At 39.2% G+C, this 19,995-nt stretch overlaps 1 protein-coding gene across 4 annotated transcripts; it reads right to left on the minus strand.

Annotated features, from left to right (window-relative positions):
• Nucleotides 1-2,325: 2,325 nt before the first annotated feature.
• TIGAR (TP53 induced glycolysis regulatory phosphatase) lies at nt 2,326-13,075 on the minus strand. Of its 4 annotated transcripts, none has more exons than XM_040575741.1 (6): nt 12,946-13,074; nt 11,039-11,076; nt 9,115-9,236; nt 6,758-6,835; nt 4,226-4,336; nt 2,326-3,792 (listed from the first exon to the last, which is right to left on the minus strand). In XM_040575741.1, exons 1-6 carry the CDS (start codon nt 12,975-12,977, stop codon nt 3,334-3,336), a joined length of 840 nt encoding a protein of 279 aa, XP_040431675.1. In that variant the 5' UTR covers nt 12,978-13,074; the 3' UTR covers nt 2,326-3,333. The 4 variants fall into 4 exon arrangements, with proteins under 4 accessions (XP_040431675.1, XP_040431668.1, XP_040431694.1 ...); XM_040575734.1 differs by lacking the exon at nt 12,946-13,074 and adding an exon at nt 11,185-11,255; XM_040575760.1 differs by lacking the exon at nt 6,758-6,835 and having other exon boundaries at nt 12,946-13,075.
• Nucleotides 13,076-19,995: the final 6,920 nt, after the last annotated feature.

Below are 19,995 nucleotides of genomic sequence, written 5' to 3' on the forward strand. Positions count from 1 at the left end.
CAGAGGGGTTGGAACTGGATGGTCTTTAAGGTCCCTTCCAAGGCAAACCATTCTATGATTCTACGGTTCCACAATTAGGACAGGCTATAGGATCACCTAGGCCAGTATCCTGTCTCCAACAACAGCACAGGACTACAGTTCAAACACCTGCAAATACATTAAAGATGGTAAAATATATTGTAGAGATAGAGACAAAAATCTCTAAGGGAAAAGTATTACACAAGAAGTAGCAAAGAATTTGACCAGTAAGTAGATTTTCTGATATTTACCTCATCAGCAAAGGCAAAATGTAATTAAGCTTGGGGGTAGCAAGAAAGTAAAAGAAGCCTTTCTAGGCTAAGGAAAGCACATCTCACCAGCATATTTTAAAACATCCAACATACTGACTTTAGGAGGAAAGTGTATTGGGTCCCCAGTCACTTCCTAGATGTGGAAGGATGTGCGTTTTTAACTTCATTACTTTGGTTCAAAGAAATATTAATGGAAATGGCTGACAAAATTCAGGACATGGCAATTACAGAAAAGTTCAAGCTATTTAAAGCACCAATAGGATAGCCTCTCACTACGTAACTAGCTTCCCTGAAATAAACATGAACTATCAGAGACAAGCAAATTAAGAATGAACTCTCTTTCTACCCTCTTTCATAAACTCTGTTAGTAAACATAATTAAAACTTGCCCATCTTCTTCAGTTGTGATGATCTAGTATTCAGGAGCCATCTAGCAAGATGCGTTTCACAAAAAGCTTTTGTGCAAATAGCCCACATTCCCATTTTTCCATCATATGTACATTGCATATTTCATTTATTATGTCAAGAAATCAGGAACTATTTCTTTTAAAATCTTTGGACACTTAATAAGAGTCTTGAGCAGTTCCTCAAGCTATCACTGGCATATCTGTTGTTGTGTTTTTTTTTTTTTTTTTTGAAACAGGCCCTTTATAATTTCACAAATACAAGTTTACCATTCAGGTGGTATTCATGTATAATCTCAATAATGGCTAGCTAACCAAGTGTTTTTCCAGTTAGCTGGCTTTCTGGGAAAAAAAAATACTTATTTTCTAAACATTTTACTGTGACAATCTGAATTCAAGAAAATTTTACTTCTGAATAACACTGAAACCAAACACTTAAGAACACCTTTGTTTTGAACAAAGACTGCTTATATAAAAGTCATTTTGACTAAAGCTTGTTTTTGTGTTATTGAGAAACCTTAAGTTTTCCAGGATCATATATTATGAAGGTTTCTTTTTTGCTGGAACAACCTTACTCATAAAACTGTGCCCAGATATACTTGTACATTTATGAACTGCCTCAAATTGGAAAATAAGAGCCATAAGAAGAGGTTTTCCCCTCTACCTATAAATAAAGGAAAGCAGTTGATCAATCAGTAACAAGGTTTACCAATGCAGAAGTACAATATGCACCTCTGATTTAAATTTACCAATCCAACTTTAAGAGTCCAGTTCTTCTTATTATGTAATGCCTTACAGGACAAAAGGCTAATCCCTGCTGACAAGTGTTACTGGTACCCATTTTCACACATCAGGCACACTGCTTCTCCTCTCTGTGGTTTAGTTGTCAGACACAGCAGCAGCTAACTGGTTTCATCATCATTTACTAGATAAACAAATCCTACTGCAAGTGAAAGCCCTAGGTTTGTTTCCAGGTTTTGGAGAACTCTGCCATACAACACTAACTCTGATTATCACAAGGCAGAACACTTCACACTTTATCCTCCACATTTTGGTAGTATTAGCATTGGACAAACAACACAGAACAGAAGCAGACCCCTATTCAGTGTTCGCATAGGAATCAAGACCATTTACCTATTGAACCACAGTCACAGAAATGTAAGAAGCAAAGTACAGTCATGAGAGTCAGATTAAACAGTTCTGTTGTTGGTTTTCAGCAGGACAGCATTTTAGTATACATACTGACCTGTTCAACCAAACAATGGCAACCTCTCTTTGCTCCTTAAAATTCAAGTGTCTGCTTCAAGACAAAGGAGCCAAATCGGTTAAAGTATGCGACAGCACATTAAAAAAATACACAAAATTAAAACTTCAGTCAAACAGTTAATTTCATACACTTGCAAGTAGTTTAAGTGTATTTCTACCATTTTAACACCAGTGTTTTTTTCTTGTGAAGAGTTAGGTTAGCACTAATCCATCAGCCCTTCATGAGTAAACAAGTGCTCTATTTAATTATTAAAAAAGTAGCCTGGAGTTTTTCAGAAAAAAACAGAAGCTATATTATCTGAGCAAGGCTTCATAGAGTATTATTAACAAGAACTTTTATTTCAAAGTAAATACAAAAAAATTGAGTTCTGTTCAGGAGCCTTTAATTCATTTTTACAGGCTTAAATACGCAAATGAAGAAAAGGTATGTGGAGATTATAAATAACATAAATCAGATAAGCTTGCACAGTAACACTACAAACACCCCAGTGGGGAAGGTATGCAGCACTAACAGCAGCTATATGCAATCAGTCATCAACAAATCAAGCAATCAAAGTTGCCTAATTCCAGGCAAAAATACTCATCCATTAAGTATATGACTGCAACAGACAACAGGATTCCAGTCAGGTACAGTTTACCATATTGATAAGGTTGTTTTTTGGAATAGAGGCCATTGTTTCAACTATGTGCGCATGAGGTTCCTCATTCTGCTTACAGTTAAAAATAAGTACTTTATGTTTGTGTACAGTGCTCTGCAACAGAGGTCTCAACCACACTAACATTTTCTTACAAAACGCTCCTGCGAGGTAGGTATATCATCATCCCTGTTGGGAAAATGGAGAAGAGGTTTGCCCAGAGTCTCACAGTTATTTAGTATCAGAATCAGGAACGTGTCATCTGACTCTGTACCAACCTTTTCCACTAGGCAATACCCCTTTTTAAGTTATACTATTGCATTCAAAAAATTACTTCAAAATAACAAGTGTTAATACTACAATATAGCATTTTGTAATAAAACAAGAATACAGTATAGTTCATTTTTTTAGGTACCGTTACTCTCCCCTGCCCCAACTGCTTTACCTGAAGATAACTAAAATATTTATGGACTAACAAAAAAACAGTTTTTAAAAATATTCACTGTAGGAGCAGGCATGCAAGTGACTGGATGTTACTGTTCATAAAGAACATGTATTGTTTCTCCAGCACCAACTTATACATGTACTAGGAGCATGCAAACTGAATGTTATTTTAAGATGGTAGGCAGTTGCGTGTCTTCAATCTTGCAGTTTAGTGCCAATAACTCCAGTCGATATAAATACCTTTCCCAAGCTTAGTATAATGGTGACTGAAAACCACTCCCCCCTATAAAAACTCTTAAAACACTTTCTGAGCTACACATTCAGCTCCCACATCCACCAAGTGCGAGTCTTGATTAAGACAAACACACCTGATTTCAGGTTCTAATCTACTTCCATTTTGAAGTTTTATAATGAAGTGACTAACTCCTGTATTGGGACTGACAGAAGACAACTGAGACTTTGTTAAGTTTGCTGGTAAAGTACACTTGAGATCTGAAACAAAATAACCAATCCAGTTCCTCATGTAGGCTCCATGACTCACCACTAAGATATTGGCATCTAATACTTTAGAAGCTCCACCATTATCAGAGCTAAGTCCTGGCTGACTGCAGTGATTTGTCCAAGGGAAAACTGACTGTTCTTCAGATGTTCCTGAGCTTCTGCTTGCTGCACCATGCATCTCTCGCTCTTTCTGTTCCACTTCAACAGCTAGCTGACATAGAAATTCAAAAAAATCCTTTGCACGTTCTCTTACCTAAAGAGAAAATAAAGGTCAGAAGAGTAAATTGTGAAGAATGCAAGAGATTTTAGCTTTCAGAAAACACAGATACAACTACTTCAGATAAAATACAAACATCACAGACAAGACTCTGAAAGCACAGGTAAGTTAGTGAATGCTGTGAAAACTGCTCTGCCCTTCAAAGCCAAGGTTGAGAGCAATTGCCACCATCCTTCTGCATATGAGAGCTTAATGAAGAGTCAATCTCAGAATGAATATTTTACTTCTAAAAAGAGACTCCCTAATGGACAACCATTAGGTCAAGTGGTGTTTTTAGCTTGGAAAAATGGTTGGAAAAAGTCCTTTGGTTAGACTAAACTTTCAGTGAAATGTTCCTAAGTAAGCAATACCTGTATCTGCACTAATGAAATAGCCTAGAAACCAGGGCACAAATACATAAATACCATACTTCATCTAGCGTTTCTCCTCCAGAAGGTGTGAATGCAGGACATTGTTCTCCAGCAGCCTTTGCCATAGCCTTGAGGTCAGTCAAAGGCCTTCCTTCTGCAACACCATATTTCTGTAAGAGGCAAGTTACAAAGACTAGGTTTAGCACGATAACGTCTTCACTATCACTTCCAATGCAAACATCTCCCACCAGCTTTGTTTTCTAGATTCTCAAGTGTAATGTGCAGGTTTAACTACTTTTTACATTTAATCCCAATGTTGGGGGAAAAGGTATCTTTATATCTGCTATTTAGGTTAGAAGTATATATACATTGGGTAGAGAAATACATTAAGAGTAGCATCTCATTTAAAGGGCTAGCATTCAAAACACTACTTTCAGCCTGATCTTTGACTAGAGATTCTTTTCTTATATTCTTGACACTCGTTCTTAGTATACAAAATTCATGTGTCTTCGTAACTGAGGTTGCATTGCAAATACCCCTGTACATAGCTGTTCACAGGAGGATAAACTCCATGTACTTTTCACTTGCAAAAATATTACAAGGAATTATTTTTCACAAGCAAAAAATATTTTTATCTACAGAATTCTGTAACTGTCACAAGACAGAATTAATCCATTTTAAAAAAACCAAAGTTTTTGAAAAGGACAAAGAGTAAAAGAAAAAACACCATAAGTACTATATCTATTAAAAATAACCAAAGGGCAACCCCCCTATTTTTTCAGGGCACACATTACTGCTGTGGACAGAGTTTTTAGAAAACAAGGAAGGAGAAAATGATCTTAAGAACATATGCTAATGGACTCAGAACATGCAATTAATGATCTTGAATGACACACTTATTCCTGAGACCTCCAAATGCAAAGCCCATATGAGAAATAACAAGAAGAACCCATATATACCAACTAGTCATTCTGGACCACTAGTAGTCACATTATAAATTAATATTTATCATCTAATATATTTTAAAAGATATACATGTGGATGTCTACTACCATTTTTTACCTTGAAAATATTTCCAAAGTACATCTCTTAACAGTGGCAAAACAGACTAATACTTCTCCCGCTAAAGATTAATACCTCACTACCACTAACAGATGAAAAACACATTCAAGCAGAAAGCTTTAGTCCTTTCTTAGAAGGACTGAAGACAGTGAAAACAGTTGTGAGTATTCTGAGAAAGTAAGGACTTGTGCTGTACTGCCAAACTCTCAGTTACCTACGTTCCATAGATCCAGACACTGAGAACTGGAAAACAAATACGTGCTTATTACTGATACTTTGATTTCTATGCTGTGGACATGGAATTTGCAGCCATAATAATTTATTACAGTCTTAGGAATTTAAGTGTACTGAAACAAGTCTACTCTCAGTTCCCTTCTCTAAAGGGAAACTTGCAATTTAAGAACATTACAATGTGAAGAAACAAAAGCTCTGAAACTACTAAAAAGTAAATCCTAATCTTAAAAGATTTTTCCAGACCTCCCCCATGAAAGCAAGGCACAAGATAATAAAGCTTTCTTAATAGGATCAATGACATTTGTTCCTTTAAGCATAAGTTTCTTCTCATGCTATTCGAACTTAATTTCGGTTATCCAGAGCAGTGCCTTACAATTTGTGGCTTGCAGAAACCATATTGGCATTTCTATACATCAATTCCAAACACCATGAAAGGAAAAAAAAGTAACTAAATTAAGATTATTCTTTGTAAAACTGTATCACAGGGTATTTGAAAACACCCGGTGGTTAAGCAATTAAAGAAGATTGAGAGGCATGTCACTTGCTGATTTCAGGGGGTGAACCAGAGTTTCTGTCAGAGAAAGAGATCAAAATGGGAAATGCTACAATCAAGTTCTGCTCTTTAAACACTTACTTGCCTGCAGGCAATATGCAGTCCCAATTTTTGCTTTTGTAGCATTTCAGTATTTAAAATTCAGCTGACACAGTCAGTGTAGCATCTGAAGGGTGACTCATACTAGCAGAAACAGCCAGCATCTGAGTTTATTCTGATCAAGACATAGTTAAAAAAAGACAGGAGGTACTATTACGCCTGTAATTAGATAAAGGGGCTAATCAGGAGAGCAGATGGTTCCATGACCAGCAGAAAGTTTTCCAATAGTCTTCATGCAAATGAAAAGGTATAAACAGATTAAAAACACATCAGGTTGTGCCATCAGGCTAGAGAAGGGAGGCAAAGGGAACACCTTTAACATTTTATATATGGGGCTAGAATGTATAGCTAAGCTTTTTATTACATTTAAGGTAGTTCCCTCCACATGCAAGTCATTCAATACTGAAATCACCAGAACACCACAGTTACAGCACTACCACTAGACTTTGGCTTTGCTTCAGAATTCTGCAGTCAGGCAAACTATTTATAGTACCCCATGTAAAAAAAAAAATCAATTCTTAATTATTAAGTACACATCATATAGTGCTCTCCACTGTTAAATCTACTATTTAATAAGTCAAGATCAGCCGTAAGTTGCATTTTCAAATTGTTCAATATTAAAACAAACTCTTTTGACACTTACTCTCTCTCGAAGTCTTGCATCATACTTGATTTCCAAATCTTTGCAAAACTTATTTTTTCCTATAATTGTGGCAGCAGTCTAAAAAGTGAATATACAGTCACATCAACACCTAAACCATCTTACAAAACCACAGTCTAAGTGGATTGCATTAATAGTACCCAAAAACCCAAGTACACAAGATTAAAAGTTTTCCAGCTAATAGCGTCTGTCAGAATTGCATATATGGCCTGTGTCATGCCATAAAAGGCAGAAATGTTGCAATCTTCTGGAAGTTCTTTCCCAATTTAAAGTCCATAATAACTGGAGACACTTAGCACCCATGAAAGGTGGGCAGCTAGACGCATATCAGCAGCACGATTTATTGGGATAAAAGCCACATCTCCTCTTGAGTATACTGCCACTCACAAAGCAATCATGCCAACACATACTTGTAGTATGTGGGTCATGCTCGCAAGCAGCCCATTCCTAAAAACTGATCAGTTACTCCAACTGCCAACAATATAACATCTATTGAATGAAATCACTTTCTGGCAAATGGCTACTTAATACACCTCAGAAATCAAATATTCTTGAAGCACTTAAGAGGAAGGAGGGTGTTTGCTGGCAATATACAGAAGTGTCAGTCTTGATGCTCAGGAAAGAGACGCACACTGGATTATACGCTTAAAAAAAACGGATTATACTCACCTGCTTTTTGACAGCATGGCCAAAAAGAGAGAGAGAAAACCCAAAGGGCTCAGTTTGCTTTTAATAATGTCTGGATGTCTTGAGTTTCATATTTTCACATTCCAGGTCTGTCTGCTCTCTTCCACACTGCTAATTTCTGGAGCTAGTCTTTGACCCCTCCTTACTAGGCTAACTCTGTCAAACATGCTCCTCTGCAAAGCCTCTCTCTCTCTGCCTGTCCTATACCTGTTCACTGTGCATCTCTTTTAGTGCTCAAAATCCCTGCCCAGCTAGTACAATTCTCTTTGCATACATCCCCAATTTCTCCTACCCTGCTCAGGCTTGAGTGCTCCCCCACCCCTTTTTCAAAGGAACTTGTACATTCCTCTCATACTTGAGCAATGAAGTGACAGTGTAGTAAAGGGCACCCTTCATAGATCTGCAGCTGCCAAAAAAGGGAGTTACAAGCGAATAGAAATTGAAGCTCTCTTCACGTCTTTGGAAAAGCTTCCGCAAAGTCTGGATAGCTTTTCAAAAGAATGGCAAAACATGTTGCTGTTATGCAAAGGACAAATTCAGATCTGCTTTCTACTTTAGAAGTGCGCGAACGCTTCTCATGGAAAAGGCTTTCTCTAATAAAAGATGCCATTATTACGCATTTTATAAATATTTAATTATTGCACTCCTCCCTACCTCTCTAGTTTGTTTTCTGCCTAAGTTATGCTGCTACAAGCCTATGAGTCACTGGTCTCACAAGTTTATGTGCTGCAAAAACAGATGAGCAAGATGATCTGTGTTAAAATGAAGAAATTTTAACCTAGATTTCGTTGATCTGGTTTACAAGGCTTCAAAAACTTTTGTAGCAATACAACTGAGGAAAAAGCAAGAAGCTAGGGCTATCATAAATTTCTTAGTTTTAATCATGTGAAGCCTTATGTCTCCTGAAATCACAGAATCAGTAACAGGAAACAGAATTAAGGATAGGACTCCCATAGGAGATGTGACCTTCCTAGAACAGCTAGCAGCTCGACACCTCTACATATAAAAGTTCTGTTTCCCTAACTTTTTTGAACATTTTGTAATCTTGTATACAAAGCCACACGTAAACCCACTCAGTTACTAACATTGTTTCCTCTTTAAATAATCTATTTTATATCTTTAAATAATCTATTAAAATAGTACATAAGGTGAGAGGTATGGTATTACATTCCTGCCAAAATCCAACAGCTCTGTACATTTAATGGTTCTTGTACTGACTTTACAGCAAGACTTGATCTTGCCTTTATTGGTCTGCCTTTCTCAAAAAAAAAAACAACCACAAGTAGTTACAATACATAAGACAGTGCAAACAGCAATTTGCTTTGTTTCTTCAAAGAAAAAAAAACAACTTTGGTCTGTGTTACCTCTGAATCCCAATCACTTTTAACAAGAGTCTATGCACACACAAAATAACGGAAAATCCATAAGAAAAACACGACGTCATCTTGCAAGCTGGCCTTCATCAGTGTGCTGTTTGCACTGGTTCCCTTATTCACAGAGGCCTTCTGGAATTCTACACAACTCAAACTTCAGTTTTAAATCTATTAAAATAGCCTTTGGCCTTCCTTCACTGTATTATTTTTGTATCATCAATAACAAACACCAAAATCTGAGGCTAATATTTACATTCAGTAGCCTCAAGAAGCACTTGCCTGCTTTGCTCGAAGGAGGTCACTTGAAAAGACATGAGTAAATTTTACATTACTGAGAAATAAACCAGCAGCATCTGCTTGTTTGAAACCAGTTGCAGAGAGCGGCTCATCTACTCCTTGACCTACAAAACAAAAACCCATCAACATTAAGACAAGTAAATTTAAAATCATTTATCAGCTTAGCAAACATGGCAGAGAGAATCTGCTCAGTCATTATAAAATGCGTCTCCTTCAGCAGAGTCAACCATTTGTAAAAGTGACTATTCCTCTGGTCTTTCTTAAACTTCGTCACACAGCATAAAGAAAGGGAGCACACACTAGAAAGGCAGAAGGATCATTTACTGATTATATTGAAATTAAGGTATTCTCATAAGAAATTTTTTTAAAAACTTTTAAACATAAGACAGAGGCCTACACTTTCTAAACATGAGTAGTCATTTCAAATCACTTGTCCTTTTTAGAGTAGGCTCTGGCAGGCTCCTTGCTAGAGGAGTCAGTCTCAAGTGAAATTAAAACTGAAAGTGTTTGTCCACTGTAAATAAGAAAAAAACAGACAATACAATTGAGATACAACTGTTGATACTAAAATACACACATGGAAAAACACGCACATCAGGAGAGGCAAGTCCTAACAAATATGAAATAGCGGTTCCTCCCCATTCCCTAATATCAACAATGCCCTGAAGAAATGATGCAACAAGATGGGATTTTGTGTAATGTGGAAAGCAGCACACACTCTTTGCCAAAGACACAGTTTCACAAGAATTTTAGAGTTGATGTAAACACAGTCTGTTGTGGCCTCTTCCTCTCCCCCGCTCCACCTTGCATACTGACACTAATGCTCATACAGCTGCATAGCAAGTGTGTTGATTTAACAAATCTAGCTGAAAAGTAACCCTTACAAAAACGGTTTTCAGATAGAATAGTCTGTGAAGCTAACTGGCCACAGAGCACTAGGACAGTGCTGAGAGAACAAGCACTTTGGTGACCCAACATTAACGACAAAGGTGTGCTCCTTTGTGCTGGCTGACTCATACACCCAGAACTGTGGCAGAGGGACCAACCTGTAAGAAGTTGTTGTGTCCACGCTTGTATTGCCTACTTTAAGTTGCAATGTCAAAATAGAGGTAGGAAAATCCAGAAGCACAATTCTTCACAGCACATAGCACTGAATAAAATACACTTACTCAGAGTAAAAGCCTCCAAGGTTCTTTGTAGCTGTAAGCCTCAGTTTTCCTACAACAGCTCACAGTTTTCAGTTCTGGGTCTTTGAGTCAGCCAGCATTAATTAAATGCTTTTTCTAAAAACTGTTGTCATAGAAAGAGCTGGGATTGAACATTCAAGCACATTTAAGCAATCTTCACTTTTCTTTTTTCCTTGCAGGTGACAGATTACCACCTCAAGGCAACAACATCCTTTACAACATGACCTTTATTCCTGCCTCTGTGGTTCCTTACTAACTCCAGTCGTTGCATGAAGGTGCACCTAGCTGCTTCTTCATCAGAGCTGCTGCTCTCACTACTCATGCAAGTCCCATAAGCCCTTTTGTCAGGCTTGATACTAACTACTGAGACTTAAGACAGTGGTCTGTGACATTCTGGCATCCTTAACAGGTGCTGCTATCACTTCATTCAATTACAGGTAACTTTTTTTTCTTGTTTGGCAAAAGGAAATGTAATACTTTTGTCAATACCAGAAAAGTACCATTATTCGGTGGCATTCTGCAGAGACTGACATGGAATCTTTGTAGTCTTCTACAGTTATCAAGCTAATATTCCCATCTACAAATAAAAATATTTTAATAGCCTAAGGTATTCAATATTATTCTGTAATAATATTTAGCAGTTGATTATGGGATTTTTCATTTTGTAGGGAAGAGTAGTTCTCAATCTCCAAGAAGCTAGTAGAATAACTGACACTAACCTTGCAGTATCTTGTCTTTGTTGTATCTTGTTTCTCCACTGAAAGACATTAGACAAAAAAGTGACTCAATAATTTAGTCAAAGTTCAATAACATTATTATATTATAAAAAAAAGGGAGAAGATTCTGAATATCAAAAACGACATACAGCACAGTACAGCACAGCCTCCTTTCAAAAACAGATGCATTTGAAGATTTTACCATAGAACAAAACAATTTTCAAGTAATCAGCCTCAGTCACGCCATCAATATTTACTAAGACAAACCTACCTGGAACAAAGAGAAGGAAAGCAATCTCTTAAATTCATCATAAATGCAGCATAATTTATCTATTACAGTGTCATATTGGAGAGAGAGAAGTAGGAAGACTCTGTAGTCCTCTTAAGAGAGGTATTTACTACTCAACTGGACCCCTGTGCTTCAGAGGGAAGCCAATTCAAGCAATTATCAAAGTTGACAGCAGAGCAGCCTGCACACCTCGAAGAAGCACAGCATAAGATGCCGGAGCTGTAGAAGAACTACTAGAATGAATATAACCTGCTTTCAAAATTAGAATATTTAATCTTGAAAATCGTAACTGGGGATATTGCAAGAGAAGAACAACTAAAACCACGTGAAGATATATTCAGTAGGAAAAACTTAACATGAATAAGTTTAAGCATGCTTTGTTGAGACGCCTCACCTGACTGAAATGTCACATGCTTAAGTTTTTGCAGTACTGAGGGCCAAACGTGCTGCTTGCTTTTTAAATACCTATCAACACTGCTGAGCAGAAGTCCTTAAGATGAGCCCCAAATAGATAACCAATCACAGAAAGCAAGCATTTTAAGAGAGAACACTTTTACAGCACACTTTAAACATCCCTGTGCACAGGGCAACAATTTAATTCCTCAGACTCTATCCACACCCTGACAGCTGTTTTCAGCCTCCTGAGGAGGATGCATCAGGGTGGATGGAGTCCATCCTGCTGGTCATCAACTTGGGGGTGGGAAACAGCAGCATCTGCAGATTTCCAAGGAGCACTAATTTAGCACAGCATACACAAGCACAGCCGAAGTTAACACCAACCCATTTCTTGATGAATGACTTGTATCTTTCTGAAGTGCCTCCTACAGTCCCACCTGAAGATCTCAAGTTTAACAAACTGTTTCAGGCTTTCGTGCTGTCTAAATGATGTAAGAGTAAGGCTGCAACTAGAGCACCAAGTCATGGGATATAGGTCTGGAAGGGAAGAATAACTCTTTTTAAGAGGAAAATTAGAAAAAGGAAATTGTTGCTCCAATTGCACTAATCAAGTATTAAGCCATATTATGCTGAAGATGAACAGAAAGTTTGGTTTTCATAAAGTTAAACAGCTAACTACTGTCAGTTGGAGGGAGCTGGAGCTACTTAGTCCCGCTAACCACTGGTCTCTGTCAATATCCACGATAGCCTGAAAGAAAAGCTTGCCTTAGTGATTTTGAAGAAGCCACAAATACCAGTTCTTTAACATTTCACAGCAGAAATGTTAGCCTACCCTTCTTAAACGAACTTTTCACTCCACCAGAGAACTTTTGGCAGGAGGACGGTCACAAGACCTAAGAGATCATAAATAGCCCTTACTAAATTTACGTGTAACACCGTACTCGGTCGATACTGAACCACCCTGACACAACGTGCCTTAAGCAAAGCCCACTCCGCCAGCCTGCCATGCCCAGCCGGCGCTAGCAGCACCTCCGGACCCAGCACAGCCCCGGCAGCGCCGCACAGTCCCCGGCGGGGCCCCGGGCACCGTCAACGCACCCCCCCCCGGCTGCAGGTGAGGGCCGTGGGGCTGACGGAGCTCCCGCACGGAGAAGAGCTGGCGGCGGAGACGAAGGCTTTGTTTCCCTGAAGGGGGAAGAGGAGGAGGCGGCGCGGCGGTACTCACTGCCGGACGACGGTCAGCCCGAAGCGAACCATGACCGCCCACGACCACGACGCCGGCTACCGGGGCCCGCACTGCGGCGCCCGGCGGTGACGTCACGGGGCGGCAGCCGCCATTGCTCCTCCTCCTCCTCCTCCTCCTGCCACCGGCGGTAGTCGGCGGCCGTTATCGGCTCGACCCGCTGAGATTCAGCGGTACGGGAAGGTCGCTCCTGAGGGAAGTCTTCGGCTCGTTTCACTAAATCTATCAATCAATAAATAAATATGACATACACCTTCAATCAATCAATAAACACCCCCCCCCAAAAAAAAAAAAATAAAAAGCAACACTTTCTATACGAACTTTCTTTCCTTAAAAACTTCTCTGCCTCCATTCCAACAACCCACCGCAAGGAGAAGCGCCACCGAGGCACAGTTTCGTGCCTCAGCCATGAGCTTTTTCCACCTCTTGGAATACATTGGAAGCCCCAGCGCATTCATCACCTTAACGTTTGGCAGGGACTGTGGGGATAGATGCAGGTTCAACCTGTGTTTGGCAGAAGAAAGTGTGTTTGGGGAGAACGGCTGCTTTACAGGCAGCAGGTACATCATCTAGTGAAGATGTGGGCTGTGCCAACCAGTCCTTAAAATGCTACGGATGTAGAATATTTCTTAACAAATCGCCTTAACAATTAAATCGAATACATATACAGTCTGAAACATCTTTTAAGGTCTCAAGGCACATATTCTTACTTTACAATTATAATCAGGTGGTTTTCATCTTAAACACTGATTTTCACGTAATCTCATGATTCTAGGACAAGAGGCTTGACAAGTTTACTAGGTTTCAAAAGACGCAGTATTTGCTGATGTTCAGACTTGTTCTATCAACTAAAATAAGAACACTATTCAACAACAGGACTTTGCTCATAGTATCAGTAGTGGGTAAACTATGCTTTGGTACAAGTTTTGGTTAGAAGTCTTGGAAGCCAAATCATATTTCCTCAGTGATCATCAGCAGAGAGAGGACTGGTTTCAAAGCAACTGTTCCAGACCAGCAGTTCACAAGGCAAAGCAGTGGGTGATACAGGCACGTTCGCAGACTTCCACAACAACTGGGGCCAAGCTGGCCTTGTGTGGTACAACTCGTAGAATAGTTTGGGTTGGAAGAGACCCTAAAGATCATCCAGTTCCAACCCCCCTGCCGTAGGCAGGGACACCTTCCACTAGACCAGATTGCTCAAAGACCCATTCAGCCTGGAGTTGAACACCTCCAGGGATGGGGCATCTACAACTTCTCTGGGCAACCTCTTTCAGTGCCTCACCACCCTCTGAGTGAAGAATTTCCTCCCAAATATTTAATCTAAATCTATCCTCTTTTAGTTTAAAACTGCTACCCCTTGTCCTATTGCTACACTTCCTGCTACAGAGTCCCTCTCCATCTTTCATATAGGCCCCCTTTAGGCACCAGAAGACCATTATAAGGTCTCTCTGGAGCCTTCTCCAGGATGAACAACTCCAACCCTCCTGTCTTCACAGGAGAGATGCTCCAGCCCTTTGATCATCCTCACGGCCTTCCTCTGGACTCACTCCAACATGTCCAGGTTCTTCTTGTGCTGAGGGTCCCAGAGCTGGACGCAGTACTCCCGGTGGGGGTTCATAAGAGCAGAGAAGAGGGAGAGAATCACCTTCCTCAAACTGCTGTCCTTGCTTCTTTTCATGCAGTCCAAAGCCTCCCTACATTTTCTGAAAAATGAGACAGATTGTGATCTTCTTCAGGCCCTATTTACCCAAATCATTTCAGTGCCTGGGATCTAGATGGGAGATTGGTGGAATAAAATTTTGGGATCCAGAATCTTGGATGAATTTCATATTAAGACTGTTGCAGATTGATTTGCTGGATGGAAATCACTTTTGCTCCACAGCCACCATCATTCTTGAGAAATAGCAGAGAAGAGGAACTCGGAAGAAGGACAGAGAGAAGAGCAAAACTAAACTGAACATGGCCACCCACCTACCTACCAACATCTCACCCACACCCTGTATCACAGTGGTGTTTGCAGACTTAAGAGTAAAACTGACATCTGATCTAGATAAAACAAATCAGCTCTGTTGCCTAGTGGTATTCTTTCTGGGCCAATTGACAGCATTTGTGGGAAGATGCATCTTCATTTTGTAGTTGACATTCTTGTTGCCTATGCATTGCTCCCTGTGTGAGTAAAGGGATTCTTTCTTCTGTTGCTAGGATTTGCCATTCTGACTTTCACTTTTCCTAGTATGGATGAGCAAAGCAAAAGAAAAGAAGTCTTAGAAAAATAGAAGTTTGTTTTGCCGTTCCTTCCTTACCTCCTGTTTTGGAAAAAAAAAAAAATCATGAAAAAGTACACATACATTTTGGCAAACTGCAACAACACTACATAGAAGATGTTTTTATTAACACAGAAATAAGATATTCTCCCCAGGAAAGGTCCTACTAGCCAGAAATAGTAAGGATTTTAAATTGCTGTCATTTTGGGAAATTAACCATAAAAATTTGGTCAAATCGTGTCTCTGTTATTGATATAGGGTAGGATAACAGGTAATATGTATTTTAGGGTTTCCAAATGCAAGGAAAGAAATGGAGAAGTCACCTAAGGGTGAACACAAACACCCAAGAAATTATAATAACACAAAAGGACTGAGAAAATAGTATTTAACATTAATATTTTAATCATTTTGCTGAGGATGATTTATAATAAGCAATGAGCAATGACCTAACTGCTGGTAAAATGGACAAAGTTACAGAAGAAGCAACCACAGATCATCATTTTCACCTCAGAAAGCTGAAGTTTTATGGTTTACAGATGATCTAATTAACCAAAATATTAGTTGTTCAGAGAGCTGAGTGTATTTGCTTTAGGATTTCACAACAGAAAGAAATAAATTTTATCTAAAAATCAGTTATTGGAGAAATTTTTCTGGGTTGCCCAGACATCTGACCTAACTTTGAAACCAATTTGTGTCTTAACCCCCCACCCAAAAAATAAATAAATAAATAAATAAATAAATAAATAAAGACTAAAGCATAATTCTTTCATTTTCTAGCATTTTAAAACCACATGATAAATTGAATGTTTAATACTGCACTGGGTCTATTTCATTCCCCTTTTATCTTCCTTTAGTACTGTGGCATAACCTTGTTTTTCTGTAGTGCCTCAGAACTGACATTTTAAATGGGTGAAATTAGTGACATGTCTAGCCTTTACATGATCCAGTGCCAAATGACTCAGCTCTGACCTATTTCTATTGTAACACCATTAAAAAACAATTGCGTTTTGCTACGATGGTAAGCCCCCAGCTGTGTTTCAAGCATGTTTTAAAAGTACAAGAAACAAATGTGAGTCAACACTGTTATCATCTATCATCTTATAAATGCATGTTTTGGTACGGGTCCCTTGGCAAAAGTGACAGCTCTTCAGGCAAAGTTTTAAGAGACTTTGTCTGAAGTTCCATAGCCTGGGCTTGTGAGAAAACAGCTCGAAAAGCATGAGACTTCTGACTTACAGCCTCATGGCTTGGCTACTAGATAATGTTTCCTTTTATCATTGTTTAATACTCTTGTCTTTGCTCTTGTCTTCTTCATCTTCATAGCATGCACACACACATATATATTTTTCCTGAGTGTTTTAACCTTATTTGTCTTTTCTTCCTTTTCAGTAATTTATCTGCTGTAGCACATCATGTCAACCTATGATCATGACCCTATGTTTTAAATTGACCCACTGAAACAAAGTGTCTATAAAGCATAACAGCTAACACAAACAAAGAAACTCCTCAAATGAGGAACAGTATTCGAGGAACTCTTCTTAGGAAGAGAAATATTTTGTGGTGCTGGAAATTGAAAAATTTCAAACGGGAAATATTCTAGTAAAAAAAATCAGTTTTGAAAAATGTTGACTGTGTAGTAAAGTCATTACCACATGGATTGCACATCACTAACATCAGACAATATCAGCAGGCCAGGAAAACTTGTCTCCTTGGAAGAAGAGCTAGCAACTAAAATATGCAAAATTGAAGTCATCATCTGGGCGGTATTCTCTGCAGACCACTTATCATTTCAGGAGCTGATCTTCCTTCCTGCTCTGACAAGTTCACCAGCCCAGGAGAAACCAAGACTGAACTTCTGCAGAGTTCTTTCCTCCCCCACCCCTCTTGCTCCATAATACAATTCTCAAGGACATGCTGGCATGAAGAAATTCATGACTTGGTCAAATCCTAGCACAGAGATTGTGCTCTCACCAGTTCTTAAATTTGTCAGGCTGGAGAATATGGTTGTGTAATACCTTTTCTGCAACTACCTTAATTGCTTTCATGGCAAAGTAACTTCAGGAAAGTGTTTAATTATTTTTCAGATGGCTTTCAGTGATATATACCAGCTGCAAACAGGGAGCAGAGCCAGCCCCATGTGGCTGTCCCGCTGAACAGAAAACATCCAGTGCTCCTGCAACAGCACTCCAGGCCAATTTGCACAAACCCGGAAGTGTGAAAGTGCAGGCTACACTTGCACGCCTTCTGGGTGATGAGGATGAGGACCTTCAGACGAGCTGTAAGGTAAGCGAGAAGTTTCAGTGAAACATTTTGATTTCCGGAAGGCTGTGAAGCGCCCGGCATCTCCTCCAGGAGCTCCACGGAGCTGCAGTTGTGAGAGTTACGTTACTGCCATCTAGCGGCCCCCGTGAAATATGCACCTTTCGATTTTACAGCCCAAGTCAGGTTCCCATTCGAGTTCTGCATGTCACTCAGATTACGTATTTAATCGTTTGCTCCAGTGCTGCTAGCCATCAAGGAGAATCACATCCAGATTTTACAAATTACTGTTGCAAGTTTCTGTGACGTGAGGCCAAACCTTAATACCCAAAATTGGGGAAACGCATTATACTCTCAGGGCACTCCAGAAAGATCAATACTTTGCCATATGTAAGAAGCAAATCCAAAGAAACTTGAGGAAGCTGGAAAAATTGAGGGAAACTACTTTTGTTTGGGAGTGCTGAGTAATAGTCCTGATTCATTCCTTAGCCTCCAGCTGGTTATGTCCAGATCACAGTTTTGTTCGAGTGCTGAAAAACCCTAATCATCAAAAAGGTCAATCTGTTGCTCTTCAGAGATGGATGCTTGTTACTTTGCAGCTAGACAAAACAGAGGTCTTGCTCTAAGAAGAATTACTGAATAATCTGAGCAACTGTAGCTCCAAACGTGGCCAGTGGGTTGATCTTTCTCTCTCTCTCCTTCACTGCTCTGTCCTAATGCTTCTCGTAGTTTCTGCATGTTATGTTTTGGAAAAGCTCAAATAACATCCCAGTTTATTTTTAGAGAAGAATCAATATTAATATGGAGCTATCACCACATAATTTCTACAGGACAGACATTTAAGCAGACAGACATTTTTCCCTTTTACTGTACTGCCCATCAACTCCTTTCTCTCTCTCTAGCAGGTTGCAGCAGAACACAGAACAGCCCCTCTTGCCAAGCATATTGCATGTAGAGCTCGTACCTCATTATAAATACCTCAGCTTTATTCATCTTCATGTTTTAAGTTAACAGGTCTAGGTTTAATGTGTCTGCTACTGAGAACTACTATTTCCCACGCAGCTCTGAACAGTCAGAAGCCACAGAGTGCACCTGAAGCCTATGCTGAACAGTGCTCTGATGTTCTCCCTTGCATGTGTCTGTAATAAGATACCCACAATTTTCACTGTTTTCCCCTGGTTTTAGTGTAAAAATATTGTGGTACCTGTGCCCCTGCAACCACACACAGCTGAAATGTAAACCACCTTTGGGAATCCTTTTAAATATAACATGACATTAAGAAAAATGGAAGATTTTTTGTTTGTTTGTTGTTGTTGTTTTTTAAAATATTTCAAGGAGGTACAAAGTAAGCGTGGTGCAGCCAACTTTCTCGAAAGATCTAAAGGGATCCCCAGTCTTTTTAAAATACACTTTCCCTTAATTGGGAGAAATGATTCAGTGTGCTGTGGGGGGCAAAGAACTAGAGCATAGCCTCTTTCTCTTAGTGCCAGCTGGCTGGCTGTGGTTTGCAAAGCAGTGCAGAGAAGGCTCTAGTATAATTTCTGTAAAAACTGAATGCAACTGCTTTATGTTTATGGCTGCAAGTAATTGTAGACTGTTACAAACCTGTATCAGCAATAGTCACCTGCATGAGCAGGGCCATACTCTTGCCTGGCCTGTTTCTTCCCTGTGAAACATAAGATTAAAATGCACATTTTCTATCTTGTTATCTAGATTGTTATTAAGCAGTCCATGAGCTTGATACAGCATTTCATGCTTTTCATCTCTCCTGCTCTTTCCCCCAAAAAACATTTGATTTGCAGTAGGTTTGAAAATTACTGTAATTTATACAGTGTGGAGACATTCTGTGCATCCTTCTAGACAAAGTATAATGGCTGATGGCCTCTGACTGCTGACAGTGAGGTTCAGTGACCTAGACAGTCGTATGTGTTTATTTTAATAGGATAAAGCACCATTGAAATGCCCAGGGGTTAACTCTGTATTGAGAAAGATGGACTCATGATAACTCAGAATGAACTGAGGATAGTGGGAAAATTATTGAACCTTTTAAAAGTCAACAGTGGAGTTTCTCACTGTCTTTAGCAGGGGTAGAATTTCATTCCATTTGTACTGGTTGCATTAGATTTATAGGGCTTTTTGCTTCTTTAGAGCAGCGCAGAACAAAAAGTGGCTCCATAGTTCATGGACTAATTAATTTTTATTTATTTATTAAACATAAAAGTCAGTCCAGCATGCAGTTGTTTTAAAGCAGGATTTTGCTTTGTGGTCCCTCCTTAAAATCCTCAGGCTATCCTTATATAACGTATAGGATCATGATGGGCAGATATTGTTTGCAGATGGTAGGAAGATGACAATACAAAATAGTTTCACAGGCCACATAATGGAACTTAACCCTATTGTGTGTGGCTTCTCAGCATTCAGACCGCTTTCGTTAGAGAACGGGAACAGGCTTTTTTCCAATTATTTTCAGTTTAGCTTCTGCACACTACATCCACTAATTTTGAAAACA

This window comes from Cygnus olor, chromosome 1 (genome assembly GCF_009769625.2).
Source record: "Cygnus olor isolate bCygOlo1 chromosome 1, bCygOlo1.pri.v2, whole genome shotgun sequence".
Classification (NCBI taxonomy): Eukaryota; Metazoa; Chordata; class Aves; order Anseriformes; family Anatidae; genus Cygnus; species Cygnus olor.

Bases quoted from the DNA above. Each gene is read 5' to 3' on its own strand.
- TIGAR (XM_040575734.1), bottom strand. From the start codon at position 11,240: ATGGTAAAATCTTCAAATGCATCTGTTTTTGAAAGGAGGCTGTGCTGT. The intron at 11,077-11,184 runs GTATGTCGTTTT...AATGTCTTTCAG, and splicing joins AGGCTGTGCTGTACTGTGCT to TGGAGAAACAAGATACAACA. The intron at 6,836-9,114 runs GCAAGTGCTTCT...TTCACTTTTTAG, and splicing joins ACCTCCTTCGAGCAAAGCAG to ACTGCTGCCACAATTATAGG.